General features: G+C 43.4%; 1 protein-coding gene across 1 annotated transcript in view; it reads left to right on the forward strand.

Annotated features, from left to right (window-relative positions):
* Positions 1 to 16,565, forward strand: part of igsf3 (immunoglobulin superfamily, member 3) — a 60,745-nt gene that overhangs the window by 39,017 nt on the left and 5,163 nt on the right. The window contains exons 5-7 of the mRNA XM_026294644.1: positions 855 to 1,241; positions 3,528 to 3,935; positions 6,662 to 7,087. Of these exons, the coding sequence (XP_026150429.1) occupies positions 855 to 1,241; positions 3,528 to 3,935; positions 6,662 to 7,087 (1,221 nt within the window). The remainder of the gene's footprint in view (positions 1 to 854; positions 1,242 to 3,527; positions 3,936 to 6,661; positions 7,088 to 16,565) is intronic.

Genomic DNA, 16,565 nt, shown 5'->3' on the forward strand with positions numbered 1-16,565 from the left:
CTAGCTCCACCCCTGTGGGTTATTCGCTGGTGGTCTTGTAATACAAGATGCTCAACATTCCAGTCCACACCTCTATGTACTTTGAGTTTGTATGGCTTATTTAGTATGTGTGAGCATACATGTGTTTGTGTATGTGAATACAATATCTCCCATCACAGTGTTACCCTGCATAATGAGCTCTATACCAACAGTAGAGATTGAATTTTTCTACATTTGCGTGTTTCTTAGGAAGTCTGTTTAAATTACTGCTCGGGGCTACCACCTCACTGAGAGGCAAAGCAGCATGTCTGACACACACCATGCTCATCATCTGGAAATGAATGCACCAAATAAAACTGAACATGTAGCCATACACACACATGCAAACCCAACAGCACATGCGCAGTCAACAAGTGTAATTGGAGCAACTGGAGGAGTTAGCGCCAGCAGTGTTTACTCTGTCTGTTCTGTCTTAGACTCTGCAGGAGGAGGAAGAGAGAGCGCCTGACTCTGTTTAACACTGCTGAAGAGAATTTTAATTAGATGTGTTTTTTATTGCAGAGGTGAAACCAAGGGTGGGGGAGTGGGATGGGTGGGGTGGCAGAGCTCTCTGAAAGATCAGCGTTTTACTGGAGCGATGCACTGTTTGACCTCAACCTTCTCTAGTTTCAATTCTCGTCATCTCAGGCACTAACTGGTGTTAGTTTATTGCCCCCACACATCCCTGACCAACTCAAATTATGTACAACATTCAAAAAGGATCTTCTTTCAAATATCACAGCATTATATCTTCAACTCTATTTTTCAGCTGCTTGACTACATTTTTGACTGTTCTACACTCTTTTTTACCTAAAGTTCCTCCTTTTTTTTCTCAGATCGCGACTTTAGCATCCAGGTGAGCACGGAGCGACGGTCCTTCACGGCCGGTGAGCCGCTGGAGCTTCGCTGCACCATTGAGGCCCAGAATGTCCCTGAGCGTTTCTTCTCGGTGTCGTGGGTCTTCAGCAGCTCACCGGTGGCCGTGGTGGGCCCCAGTGCCGTGCCTGTCCTGGGCCCCGATTATGTCGCCCGTGAGGCAGCTGGTCACATGACAGTACGTAAAGAGAGCGCCAATGTGCACCTGCTCAAGCTGCAGCACCTACGCCTTGAAGATGCTGGGAAATATATCTGCCGTGTAACAGAGCGGGAGAAGACACCCACGGGAGACTTCATTGATCGCAGCAAGAGGTCTCGCAATGTCCAGATCACAGTCCAGCCGCTCAGTGAGTAATAATCTGTTCACAAGGCCACTGGCTTAGTTATCCTGTCCTTAGTTGTCAGTTACACTAAGAATTATGGGCTTTTCATAATAACAGTTTTATCTTCATATAGGCAGCATGTAATGTCATGCTGAACCTCTTCAGCACCCTCTATTCTCCTTCCCAGCCCCACCCTCACCCCTCCACTGTGGCCTGTAACAGATAGCTACACAGCCTCTATTGTTAGCTGTGAGTAAGAGGGTAAACGATAATGCTCCTCTCCTGATGTATTTTCTGTTTGAGTGGATTGGAAATGCAGCATTATGGTCCTTCCCATTTCCTTGGCTTAGCTGGGAGGAGGGTAACACTATAGTAGGATAATGGAAAGCAGAAGAGTCCAGACTCAAGGAGGCTGAGCTAACAGCCAAGAAATGAAAGCGTGGAGAAAGAAAAGAAGCAGAGAAAGGGGCCTGCCTCTCTAGAGCCCTCTAAGTGGCTCCCCAGGCTAAATTAATGTGTCCTGCTGGGGCAGAGCTCTACAGCTGGTTTAAGCAGGGCTTGATGGTGGGGCTGTGTCAGGCTTACAGCTGATCGATGTAAATTTACAGTCAGCCTTTTAAAACCTTGCTCACAGTGCTCTCATCTGTCCCTGAGATTTTCTTCCTGTCGATGGCAGACACAAGCCGTCCCTTCATCATTTTGGGACATGCACTCCATCCACTCTTCTCTCTGGGTTTCCATATCTCTTAGGATAGCAATAGTGCATGCAGACAGCTGTTATTATTATAATAAAGCATAATAACCAGAGAATAGTAGCTTCTCTGAAGTAGCCAATGCTACCTTATCCTGACTACTCTGCACCCTCTGGTAAATCAGCCTAAACAAAAACCCCAAGCCTGCAACAGTCTCCAGGGAACTTCTCAGTATGGGAGGTTTTGTTTTTCCAGCAAAAGACCTTGATGACCTATAAACGATGTTTATAGGGTTTACACAGGATAATAGTCATGGTTATTGGAGGAGAACATTCATAAAACAGAGGTAGACATGTATTTCATGCTCAAACTGTCCTCCCATGTCTATTTTCTCTTACCTGCACACACGCAGTTTCAAGATGTCAGCTTTTTTTGTTTGGTCTATAACTCTAGTTTTCATCAGTTTAATTGTGTGGATTTGGTTGAGAGTTGGTAATACAGTGCGACAGGGGTTACAATTGATGAGTCAGAAGCAGGCAGAGGTGACAGCCAAAGAAAAACAGAGGTAAACACTTCTCACAAATCAGTGTTGATGGATGAGTTTGCCTTTTCTATAAGAAGGAGAGAGAGAGCTTACGTGCCACAGTGAATTTCTATCGTACAGAAAGGACTAAAACAAAGGGAGAGAGGAGAAAAAAAATCTTTGTTCCAAAAACAAAGTAAGAGCAGCTAGTGGGGAAAGGGTGAAAATGTATAAAATAATTTTCAAAGTGAAGGGAAAGGGAAGCACAAAGTCATCCTGAAACTTATTGTTTTAAGGGGAGGAGAATGTACTGTATGTATCGACTTTAATAACTGTGTAACAATCCTCTCTTCACCTTCCAAGTGTAAAAAATGATAGAAGCTGTTAAAATGAAAGATAGAAAGGGGGAAGAATAGAATAAAGAGTTCTCCTTTTGTTCATTTTAGTGTGACAGATGTGAGAGGCGAATTTATTCCGTATTCACAGAGGGCTCATGCTCATTAGTGGGGCTGGCATAGCTTTGCCTGAGGAGAGGGGGAAAAAAGGATGGACCTTAGGCCACACCCCCAAGACACAGCAGCTGTGGCCCTGCAGGGCTAAAGGATGTTTTGGGTCAACCAGAGCTCCATAATGTTGGATGGACATGTAGGTAACGAGAGTCGAGATAAAGCAGAAACAGAGCAAATCAGCCAGTAAAGATTTTTATCCCCCTCCTCTTCTGAAGTGCTGCTGAACCCTCTGATCTCAGGCTTCTTTCCAATGCCTGTGTGGACTCAGTCATAAAGCTGCACAAAGTTCAAAAAGAGACTCTGAACCCACATGCACAAACACGCAAGGACCTCTTCACTGGTGGTCACTGTAACGGCCTAAGGTCCTTTCAAACACAATCTCACGTACACACAAACATGCCAAACATGCAAACACACGCACAGGATTGTGTTATACTCCCACAAACAGGGTCAGTGATTAGTTTTATTTCCTCTGGCCTCCTGTGCTCTTTGAATGTTTTAACACAGAATGATTTCTGTTTTCTCAGCATGAGAAGGAGTTGAGCTTTTGAGTTTTTCTAACTCTCTCTTTTCTCTTTCCTCTCAGAGAGCAACATCACTGTGTCATTGTCCACCAACTCCTCTGAGGTCCGAGAAGGTGACGCGATCCAGTTGACCTGTTCAGTTCAGTTCACTACAGGCCCACTGTCTGTTGTATGGCAGTGGACAGACAAGCAGGGAACAGGACCGGCCCAGGAGGTAGCCTCCATGGATCAAGATGGCACAGTATGGCCCAGTCCCACCTACAGAGAGCGCTCCAGTTATGGGGAGATACGTGTGGAGAAGGTGCGAGCTGACACATTTTCTCTGTCCCTGTACAATGCCTTACCTGGGGATGAGGGCCAGTACAGCTGCACAGCCAGTGAGTGGCTTCAGACCGCCACCGAACCGGAGCTAAAATGGGAGAAGATAGAAGAGAAGTCAGCCATTAAGATAGTCACCGTCAAGACCGTTGGTGAGTTATTGCACCCTAATCTAACCTCATTATTGTAGATTGTGAGTATTCTAATGACTTCAAGTCAGTAAATCAAAACACTGACTAGTAAGTCAGTGTGTCTGCATTCAAGCACACCAAGTAAAAAAGAGGCATACAGTTTGTGATTTGCTGTAGACTTTAAACATAACCACTACGTACCTAACATCACCTCACCCTAACTTTAAAGTCATCACTTTAAAATTCAGTGATTTTACATGGTGGGGACCAGGCTTTGGTCCTCACAAGGAAGCCGAGTCCCCACAATGTGAGTGAGTACAGGCTTCAGTCCCTACACTGTAGGAAAAAAACACACACACATCAGCACAAACACTTATGCCACCTGCCACATGTCATGAGCAGTGCTTCTGTGACACCTTTCATAGATGCCCACACATACTTAAACACACCCATATGGATTAGCCTGAATTATTAGAATGGAAATGTAGTGGCCATGTGTTTCACAGTCTGTGGGTCCCCTCTGTCAGTGCTGAGTTAAGCTGAACATCCTCGGCACAGACTGAGAAAGCCACTGGAGCGGAGCAGTGAGGAGCTGGCAGGCCAGGAGCACTGGGTTCAATGTACACACACAGACGCACGACCAAAGGATTAGCTCCCTGCAGCAACATGCTGCAAAGAAGAGATGTCAGTTTTTAAGTGGCCATTTGTTAAATTTGGGAAACAACAGAAATATTAGTTTGAAGACCAAGGGACACATTATGTAAATCAGACAAAATAGGTCCAAAGCTTCTCGTCTCTCTGAAGCTACAGTCCTCGACATCTCTACTGCTCCCCTGTGCTTGTTGATCAAAGGATTTTCTAAATGTGCACTCCTGTGTGACGGTCAGTGTGTGTGTTTTACTTTGTCTCAGATTTGTTTTGGTCTACATTTTTCTCAATTTAGCCTCCAACTGCAGCGTTATTGGACATAGGCCTGCTACACAGGTACAGCACTTGCTGGTGGTTTTTTTTCTGTTTCAGCTTTCCCATCTTGTACCATTCTTCCCTTGTTTTGTTAGTCTTTGCACCTAATAATATATCAAAAAAAAAAAAAAAAAACTTGTGCTCTAGTTTCCCCCTGTGCTCAGATTGGGCATCACACTGAGTTGTCCTCTGAGTGAACCAAACTACAGACTGAAGCTGAAGACATTACTGATCACTGTACATTCAGTTAGTTCATAACTTCCGCCTTTATGGATCTCCTCCGCGTGCTGACAAGACCCGGAGGGGATGGGATGTCCTCCGGCTGCCTAATGTTTCTACTAAACTTGCTTGGTAGAGTCTTCTTTCCAGCCAGTTGGCTTAATGGTCCCTCAGGGTGTGTAGGGTAGCAAGTGTGTACAAGTGAGAATACTATACACACAAACACATACACATGCAAGCCAACATATAGTAGATTCCCACAGAGACGTTCTCCCACTCAACCACACACACATTGTATAGTGAAGGGAACAGACACATTCATGTTTATTCAAACAAACAAAAAGACAGAACTGTATGGGGAAAGGGATTGGTGTGAAATCCTCTTTTCTGTTACAGATCAGGCAGACAATGAGGGAAATGGATGGATGGAAGAGGTGCGCAGGGAGATGAGCGATAGCATGAGAAGGGAGAGTTATTGTCTCTGAGGGAATTATAGCCCCAGGAGACTGTCCCAGCAGTGGCCGAGTCTGGACAGAAAGCCATTGATTACACATCCTGAAGGACACCGGGGACGACGGCTGTTGGAGGACGAGACAGAGGGTTAGGGACAGAGAGAGAGGGACGGGCTGTTGACAAGAACATAATGGAGAAATCTGCAAAGTCTCAAAGAAATAAATGATCTGGTCTAGCAACATCAGACTCCATCAGCATCTCTCTTTTTTTCATTTGTGTATGACCGTCCTTCTCTTCTTCATGCTCAGTCATTAACATTCACTGAATTGCCCTGAAATAGGCACAGCAGGGCCAGATTATTAAAGGGCCATATCTAGTCTCTCTCTCTCTCTCTCTCTCTTTCTCTCTCTCTCTCTCTCTCTCTCTCTCTCTCTCTCTCTCTCTCTCTCTCTCTCTCTCTCTCTCTCTCTCTCTCTCTCTCTCTCTCTCTCTCGTCTCTCGTGTCTCCCTTGCTTTCCAGTGTAGGTGTATCTTGGCAATAATATATGGAGTTTTTAGCCTAATGAGGATAGTTTAGTCTTGGCAAGGAGTTGGGCGTAGATCGAACATCGATGCTTAGAGGAAATCTCCCCCCTGGGTTTTCTTTGTTGCATCACCATTAATTTTGAGGCACACTCTCACAGTCAAGCAGCACACAAACTCATTCTTACACACAAGCACAAGATAGTATATACAGTACATATACAAGCATAATCTCAATGGCTGTCTTTAGGTACATAAGCTTTAAGATACTGAGACTGAGAACTGCTTTACCAATAATACACTGTGCTTTAAGTAAATACTATCAGTATCTCTTCCAGCAGGCTTTTCTAGTCTGGGTAGCTATGCTTAAAAAGAAAGTTCCCTCCTGGATATGATTATGAACCTCGACCTCATTTGTTGAGCTTCAGGCTTTTAAAGAGCAGATTCAATCATGGACCCAGACTGTGTTGTGCTATTACATGCAATCAGCAGTACTCTGTGTTTGAAGGGTTCATCATTAGTCAATAAGAAAGCTAATGTGGGACAATGTGTCATCCTAACATCCTCTCTTCTCTTCTTCCACCATCCAGAGTCCTCCTTCATGGTGTCAGCCTCTTCACGTACACCATCAGTAACCTTCGGAGACTCGTTTGACCTCCTGTGCCTGGTCAAGCCTCGTCACAACCCTCGTGTCCCCACTTCTGTCACCTGGCGCTTCATGCCGGCTGGCACAGAATCTGATGACAAGGAACAAGGAGAGTTTAAAGACTTGGTGACTTTCACCCGGGAGGGCACTCTGCAGTGGGGAGAGCAGCTGCTGGGGCTGGGTACCCGCACCACAGTGGACCGCTCTTACTCCAACACCAACTTCCGCCTGTCGGTGACCCGGGCAGGGCGTCGTGAGGCTGGCAAGTACCAGTGTACTGCCACTCTTTGGAGGAGGAACTACGACAACAGCTGGAGCAGAGTTGCCAACCGCACTTCAAACCTGCTTGGCATCAGTGTCCTCCAGCCAGGTAAGTCTGCATGACAGCCTGCCAGGCACACACGCTGCTAATTGGACAAAACACAGATGAGCACACAAACAGGGCTACACAGAGATTCAAACACACACTCACTCACACACATACACAAAGTGAGTTCAGAATGGGTTCAGCTTAAAGGATTTCTGCATGGCCTAATTGCTCTTAGGCTCTGGTTCAGCCATTAATTGGAGTGTGTGTGGGTGGAGTCGCTGTATGGAGCTCAGTGAAATGATTGATGAGTATCCCACAGGAAGAGAAAACTGAATGAAAGAGATAGGAGAGGAGGACAGAGGCGGAGAGAGTGAGACAGTATGATAGAGAGAGTGAGTGATCTGTCCTTGAACCTTTTTCCTCAGCGGAGGTATTAAACTGTCTACACTGCCCTCACTGGCTCTGTGTGGTCCACACACAAAGTCAAAACCTCATTCAGACACAGGCCAATTAGTGGCTGAACACAAACAACAACACACACAGACACAAAACCCACTATGGCCTAATTTAGCCCTGTCTGGTGTGCCTCAACAGTATGATACTTCATTTATGCAGGTGAATGTGCCCAAGGCAGATACTCATCCTGCAGATAAAAAAACACATTTTAAAAGCCAGACTACATCTGGCTTTAAAAGAAGTCCTGCTCAACTCTGAGGTATCTGTAGCAGGCAGAAGGAATATCAGCTACGTGTGTGGGTTGGATAAGATCAGCAATCATGCAGCAACATCTGAAATGCCAGATGATTGTATGTAACATTATACTTTTGACTATAAGCAATGCGTCAATAGATGTATGCAAGCTTGTGTTTTTTGCTTGACTTCAGGCCTCTCCTAATTTGAAGCGAGGAGAAATAAGATGCTGTATTAAGTTTAGCAGCAGACTTTGGTGATCAGCAACACTTTAGAAGTTTACACTATAGGTGGTCTCTGCTGTTGATTCAATAACAAATCCAAACCCATGTGAACTGACTCACAGACACTGTGTAGAGACAGCTAGTGCTTTACTTGGTTGATTGACTGTGCTCTGACCTTAACAATTCATGCAGAATACACAGTGTCCCCAGGCCATTTATGAGTGATTTGAAAATCGACTTATCATCCTGATTGCTCGTTTACCCTGCGCCTGTGTGTAGTTCACTTGTTTATCCTTAACCAGAAAAATCTGAGGACACAAAACCACACACACACGTACACACACACACGCACACACCCTCACACACACACACACCCTCACACACACACACACACACACACACACACACACACACATTTTGCAGAGGTATAAATACTTAATGCTCCTCACACTCTCTACTAGCGTCACCATGACAAAGTGATCAGGTAATGTCATCAATAACCAAGACAGTGTTATCAGTTGACTACTGAAAGCCTATCAGTAACCATAACAGTGCAATCATTCTGTGTGTAAGGGCACTCTCTCACAGGGGAGGGTGAGTGAGTTATTCCTTGAGCTCGCTGGCTGTCAAGGCCCAGCTCAGACGTGGTCATGCTGTGATTTTTTTTTTTTTTTTTTTTTTTTTTTTTTTGGGGGGGATTGTGCAGTCAGACCTTCATTTAGACTGATGATTCATTTGTCAGAATGTAGGACGTCTCTCTTTGCCTCACGCCTCTCCTCCCCATCTGGTTTTTCCTCTGTCTTTCTAAATGTTAACCACTTTTGGCAAAATGAGCGGCTGGCATTTTCAGTTCCACTTTTAAAAGAAGTGGGATAAAGGGGAGTGTGTGTAATGAGGTGTGAGCAAACACAGTGTTTGACCAGATACATAACTGAGAGACTTAAATTCATGCTTCCAGAGGTACCTGCTCAATATGTATAAGCTGCTTCACCAGCAATATGTGCCCACATACACACGTGTGCATGTATGTATGTGGGCAGACGTTTTGTGCCTCTGAGAGCTTTAATATACTTTCTATAGAGGAGCCTCACTCCTGATACTCAGCTGAATTGTTTCTCGCAGCTTCCTGATGGTCCATCTGATGCCTGCGTGTGCCAAACAGAAGAAGGTTTTCAAATGCAGAATGACGCACTTCATTAAATTATTGTAGAACTTCAAAACCAGAGATTGAAAACTAGCATCAGAGACGGAGCCCTTGATCCAACTTCCATGCATCTTAGATTCATAGAAGAGAAAAAGTTGGATATAGATAAAAGCTGGACCAAACCCACACAGAAGCACTGAGTCTGTCAGCGTGATATTTTGTCAGAGGTGCCTGTAGCCCATCCCAGGCCTACTCCCTGTTCCATACACCATTAACAGCATCCTGCCTGTGTCCAAACCCCCTGGGTCATATGAGAGGAGTTCACCTGCCTGTGTCCAAACCCCCTGGGTCATATGAGAGGAGTTCACCATATGTGCACACAAGAACACGCGCACACACACACACACACACACACACACACACACACACACACACACACACACACACAATTAACATTTTCATGTTAATTGTGAGGGGAAACACCAGGCTGTGGTTGGGCTTGAATTATACACCACAAACTTCACAGGAGCACAAACATCATGTTCATGTCTACACATAAACATTCAGTTTATGGATACACACTGGGGTTTTACCTCCCAGAGCCAAAGTGTAATTATCTTATGGTAAAACATGATTCAATATTAGTCCTCACAGCAGAGGATCTCAACAAACACACACAAAAGTAACACACACAGGTATATAGTTCCACATACAGTGGCAGTGATATTAGATTTCACCTGATTGAGTTTTCTCTTTCTGAAATGCAATAATGGCAAACACATGTTCAGCATGGCAGATCACCAGGGAAGCCTCAGTCTGTACGACACAATCTAATATCATCTACTCATAACTCAAACCACACACACACTCACACTTTATCTTTCTTGCACACACACGCATACTGGAAACACACAAAACTAATTATGCTGAATCTTCCCTAATGGAACCGGAGTTTAGATTAATGATGGTTTTGAGAGTTCAATACATTTTTCTCATCATTTGAGTGTGTGCATGTGCACATTTGTGCACGTGTGTCTGGCATTAGAAGTGGGATATTAAGGCCGTCTGGTTATTGGCTGAGCTAGAATGATGATGGTGGGGGGGTTGTCCCACTTAGAGTTTCTCCTCATCTCTCCTCACACACCTACGCTTGCTTGGCTACTTTGCACTCACATGATCAAACATCACGATGCAGGAAGGGATTTTTTTTTTTTTTTTTTGCTTATTGTTATCCTTCTCTTTTGTTTTGCTCTCTTGTGATTGCACTTTGAGTTAGAGGATATATGCCTCCAACTTCCTCCTACTTTATCTTGTCCTGTCTGGTATATTCTCTCAAGTCTCTGTCTCTCCGTGATTGTTCTTCAGAGTATCTTCACATTTAATATGGGCTGGCACCAGCAGATGCTCTGTGTGCCAGTGAAATACATGCCACCCAGCTATTATTGATAGCGTTGGCGTCACTGTGCTGATTGGAGATTCCTGCTTATCGGGGCATGGATAGGAGCCGTCTATCTTCATTAAGGCCCGGCCTATCGCCCTCCAGCTCCATCTCGCTTTCTACATTTTGTTCTTACTCTCCCCATAAGTCCCTTTTAATGTCTGCTTTCCCCTTCACTCTCACTTAGCTGCATGTTTCCCTTCACAAACGCCCCCAGCTTCTTTCTCACTCTTGTGATTTTTCAATATTTCATAATTCCCTACTTCCCCCCTCCTCCTCATCATAATTCTCTCAATTATGTTTACATTTTTATTCCAATAGCTTCTTCACCATTGTCATTATTTCATGAATAATAAGGATATGGCAGCCGTGCTTGTTTGCACACAGTAGCAGCTTTATCACGGTGTTATTATTGGTGACAGGGTTGTAAACCTTTTTTTTGTGCCCTGATTTTGGCTGCAGTGGTAAATAGTTTGGGATTGCCTGCAAGCTCACCTGCGGCAGAACCTTATGTATGCAGCTGTTTAAACGTCTGCAACACAGCACCTGTCTCTCCTACTACAGCACATTATATGTTGCATATGTAAATAAATCAAAGTGCTCTCACAGCCTGTCTGTTTCTCTCACACCAGGTCATAATGAGTAATAAATGAAGAGCCTTTGAGGGGTTCACCGAAACAGAAAATAATTGCATAAAAGGTTTTTGATTAATCACGTCCGCTTCAAATTCAAGGTCAGGCTCCTTTCCTACATGCCTTCATCCTCACAAGAACTAACCCTTAAACACGCTCTCTCATGCAAGAACACAGGCACATTTTTCTGTCAAACCCAATCCAATCTAGGCCTCATTTCCTTGTTCGGCCCAATCTGCAGGCACAATGAGATTCTCTGTGTTGTGTCTCTTCATTTCTCTTAAGCACCAGTGTGTGCATGTGTGCATATGTGCACTGCTATGTGTTCTGCTGCTGCTGTAATTGAAGTCGTAACTCAGAGCTAGCTACAGTGCTGCTGCTCCCCATGTAAATCAGTGGCTAATAGCAGGAGCAGAGCAGGAGTGCTGCCTCCTCAATACACACACACACACATACGCACTTGCCCTTCTCTAGCCTGCACTAACTGAATAACCACTGTTCTGTGGTTTAATGAGCATAATGTGTTTTATGCTTATTGGCAGACCCCTTTCAAATACACACGCATGCATATTTTAATTTCGGTGTTTTTATGCTTTTCCCACCCGTGCAAGTTTCTTTTGGGCAATCAATCTCCCAGAGTTCCCCTGCCCTGACCCCCTGTCTCACCCTCTTGTGCATCCGTTTTCCTGTTGGGCCTGCCTGCCTCCAGCAGTCACTCATTCAGACAGGCAGGAAGGAAGAGGGAATGTGCAGTCAGTGTGTTTGTATATGAGGCTTTAAGTGTGTTCAAGTGTGTTAGGTGCACAGATCCCCATAATTAGCTTTGTCTTAATGATATTGCAGGGGGAGCTGGAAAAGGGAGAGATGGGGAGTGGTAATATCCCTTTGACACAATGGGATCATAGATACATTGCAGTGATTAGCATAGAAATTAAGCTCCCAGTTTGGCAGAGGAGCCACTTTCAGTGAGGGGAACCCCATTCGTCATTGCTTGGGACTCGCAGCCTGCTCAGATCTGTGCCCCCTGTGGCAGAAGTCCAGGCAGGCGGGTGGGTGGGGGGTGACTGGTGAGCAGCTGTTTGTGTGTTTGAGTATGTAGTTGCAGAGGTTTCCAAGGAGCGGCAAGCCAATGTGAGCTGTTCTGCAGGGGATCAGGGCGTGTCTAAAGCTCTCAGTCCTGACATGCTTGGGGTCCCGGCCGTGGATTAGCTCAGGGCCGTGCTAATGCTAATGCTAAAGGCAGAGCAGACAACCATTAAGACTATAAGTCCTCTGGAGTGGAGCTGGAGAGACTGCCTGCTGTTTTCTGAAATCCCCCTGGAGCATGTTCTCACTTTCTGTCTCTTACATCTCTCTCATCTTTTCCAGGCCCTCTCCCTCCCATGCACACTCACTCTCACCCCTCGATTCTCTGTTGGTAGGTTCTTGTGAATATCTGTTGAGTTTGGTGATATATCCTTTATAGCTCCTATTTTTCTCTCACCCTGTCTTCTTTAAAAACTCATCCTTCTCTGTGTCTGTCTTTTTGTTTTTATTCATCCCTCTCCTCTCTTCGTGTCTCTTCTGCCTGTCCTCTGCCCACTCTGGCCTCTTTCAACTTAGCAGAAGCATCTGTGGCCCAGAGGATAAGTTGTCAGCTTAGTGGTCAGTAATTACATATCAGACTGATTTTTATTTTCATTCCACTCTTAGTGTGGGCGGAGTGGGTGTCCCTTTTTTTTTTCTATGTAGGCCTGATTAATATTTATGAACACACAGGGGAGACTGCTGAATATTGTTGTTGTATCACATGATTAGACAGAATGTGATCAGAAGAGCCGCGCTAAAGATCAGAGTAACACAGAAGGGAGAAGAAGGGTTGCGATTGGTCAAAACAATGAAAGTGATGAAGGGGAAATAAGAGGGGTGACGCAGACGTCTCAGCCTCAACATTTAGATCCTGTCTTAAATTAAAAGAATTCACCTGGAGCGGCAGCTTAAAACAGAGATGGAAAAAAATGAATTGAATTTCCTCTGTACCCAAAGAATAAAAGGATAACGTTCTTTCATTTACAATCTTGAGCTTTATTCTCCTCCTCTGCACGCTTGGCCAGGCAGTTTCCTAGTTCCTTTGAAGTTATCCTAAAATTTTGTTACAAGCTGTTGGTAATGTGTGCTGACATGCCACAGTAGCATCCTTAGCTGTACGCTTCTCCTCCCACTGGATTCAAACTTGTTTTTATGTGCACTGCCTCATAAACTACAGTATGGTGTAGCTTTTGGGGTTTGGGGGCGCGCACTGCTGTCTTTCTTCCTTCACAACTAGGGTACTGTTTGTAGTCTTTGTGTACTTACCTCCATGGATAAATAAAAGATATAAGAACAGCTTTGTCTCAACTCTGCAGTTTTCTGTAGCTATTAAACCAGACAAATTGGGCACACATGGGAAAGGGGTGAGACACGGGTTCAATGAGCCAATTAGTGACTGTACTGTGTGGATTTGTGTGTGTTTGTGTGTACTGTAATGACAGCACATGCCCAGTGGAGCTGAGATGGTGAGTGCCTCTTATGTGCCTATCCCACATAAGAGGAGATGTTATCGCATATCCATTCCATCCAATAAATTATTTTTCACACATTTTACAGAACAGCAATCAGTTTAAATTTTATTCAATCGTGCAGTGTGTTGTAAGTAAGACTCTGGCCTTGTTTAATCGAATCTGCTGTTTCTTACTGGAAGATAACATCAGTGATGTACCCAAAGGTAATTTAGCTATGCCATATTGTTCAGACTGGGTTGCCCTAGAAACCACAGAGGCAGATGAAGAGTGTGAGATGTTATAAACATTTTCAACTTTAAGGTTAACTTACACATTTTTGATTTTTTTTCTTCTTTCCAATAAAGGCAGACAGCTTTTGCCCTTTTAAGACAAACAAAAGACAACAATTGAAGAGTTAAAGGCTGGTTCATATATAAGAACATGCACTTTTATTCTCACTGGGACCAGGTTTGACTGGCACATGAACTAATGCAGAACAGTGAGAACAATTGTTTCCAATTATGGATTTGCCTTAGTTTGTGGATGCACCCTTGTGGCTCATTAAAGAAAACACAGCAGCAAAGAACATGTGATCACACTTACAATAAATACTGACAGCGATGCTGACACAGAGGAACCCACAGTTACTCTTGCTGTGGAGGGAATGCACTTACATGATGTGTAGCCTTGTTAGCAAAGTATGATTGATCTGACTCCTCACACTGGGTATTTTCCCACCTCATAACGAATCCTCCCATCAATGGCACATCTAAAAAGCCAGAGCATACTCTACATACTGTACATTGTATAGGAATATAGGAATTTTAGCCTGTTTACTGCTGCTTGTGTCAGCAGATGCACTGATGTAACAGTCCTGGCTGTAGCTGAAGGAAGAAATCTCAGTCTCTGTGGGAATGGACACGTGTCAGAGGATGTGACAGGCTGGCCTGTGAAGTTGCTGTTCTCATGCTGACACATTTCACAGCAGGATATGATATGGGAGTGGAGAGCTTAAGGTTATTTTGGGGATAAAACAATTTCTCTTTATTTCCTCTTCTGTCTTTTTTGCCCATTGCTCTTCAATTTTATTTGTCCCTGTTTCTTTGCTTGAGTGACTGCTTAGTTATTATAACTTGTAATAGCTCATGATGCTACCTAATAAGGCTTGAATAATTTGCCTATTTTAGCTTTTAAAAAGCGTTTCTGTAAACACTCATGTACGGCAACAGGCTTTCAGCCTCCAGATTTTCTTCTGGCTGCGGATTCAAACTTCAAATGGAAACGACAGAGAATTACTTTGTCCTGTGCCAATCCAATCCTGCATGGTTCCACTTCAGGAGGTTCGGAGGTAATTCTCCTGCAAAAAAATGATTGCCAGGATACCACAGGGCTCTGCAGTAATTCTGGATGGGAAGATTGTCAGGCTTCCTACTAAGTCTCTAGTGGTTACCGAGGCAATGATGATGACTAATTTGAGACGTTCAGTTGAAATTGCATTGCACAACAAAGTGTTCTGGTGATGACTTGTAGACATGCATTTTCTGAATGCAACTAAATCTGTATAAACTGTATATACATTGTAAATGTGCAGAATCATAATTAGCAATAATTTGAGCACACTTGACGTGTAGATAAGGGTTAGGTTTACTGGGCAGATGGCTGTGACCCTAGGCAGTCAATCAGTCAGTCATTCACAACAGGGTTTAGTGAGAGCTAGGAGGTTACATGAATTTGGAAATGAAGAGTGTTGTTGGAGGATGCAAGACAAAGACAGAAGGCTGAGATGTGTCATATAACAAAAATCCATCCATCCGTTATCTACCGCTTATCCTGGAGCATTCAGGGTTTAACAGAAATCAAGACTTCAAATGTATTTGACAACTTGTTAACAAAACATAGTCAATACAAATATTTTCCCAGTTAGGGTTGATTATTTTTTTATTTTTTTTTTTTTTGTGCTGCTACAGTGTGAGAGTTTGTAACCAATACTAAATACTTAAAAAAAAAAAAAAAATCATACACTGAGTAATAGAAATATTAACAATGTAACGTTTTTCAATGCTTTATATTACGGATGCATTTCATTCTGTAGCTTGTAGTCTCACAGTTTGATACCCATTCTTATTCCTCCTTACAACTATAAAATACCACACTAAATAATTAATTTGAATAAACTCAAACTCTCTCAAACTCTTACTCTTGTGTTTTTCAAGCTGGAAGTTTTTTTTTAGTTTTTTTTTTTAATTAATACAATATAACATGCAACAAAAAAAAACTGTATTTGAAGGAAGTCTTAGGTCATATTTACCAAAAACAATGCTGTCTATGGATTTACTGGTTATTTGTGTATTCACAAATTGCCTGAAAAGTGTGTTATTTAGACACTTCTGGCAGACATCGGTCCCCTGATCCAGAAATAGCTATTTCATTCTTGTTCTGGTGGGAAGAAGTGGAAAGATGACATATCCGGCACTTGTGTGTCTGCCGCTGAGCTCAATTAAGGGAATTTGTTTTCCCAAATTGAGCTCAGCCAACAAACAACTCTTGGTTTACTATCTGTATGCCAACACTAGAAAGTGTTACCAATCAAAGAGTCATTGTTTAGGGTAAAGATGGTGATATTATAGTGCGTGATAGAGATGGTCTGTGATTGATGTGTCAGTTCCAGTGTGAGAAAATATACTTTAGAAATACACGTATATGTGGAACCATTCAGTGTTTTGCTTGAGTGCAATAAATATCCTTGTGATTATGAATAAGACATTTAATAAAAAATCTAAATTTCAAGATCTCCTGAGGTAGCTGTTCTATTTTATGTCATGTAATTGGAAATTACAGCAAGTCATATGGCATGGTAAATACTGTATATTGCTGTGTGTGTGTTTTGCTTA

The sequence above is a fragment of the Mastacembelus armatus genome, chromosome 21 (assembly GCF_900324485.2).
Source record: "Mastacembelus armatus chromosome 21, fMasArm1.2, whole genome shotgun sequence".
In the NCBI taxonomy this organism is placed as follows: domain Eukaryota; kingdom Metazoa; phylum Chordata; class Actinopteri; order Synbranchiformes; family Mastacembelidae; genus Mastacembelus; species Mastacembelus armatus.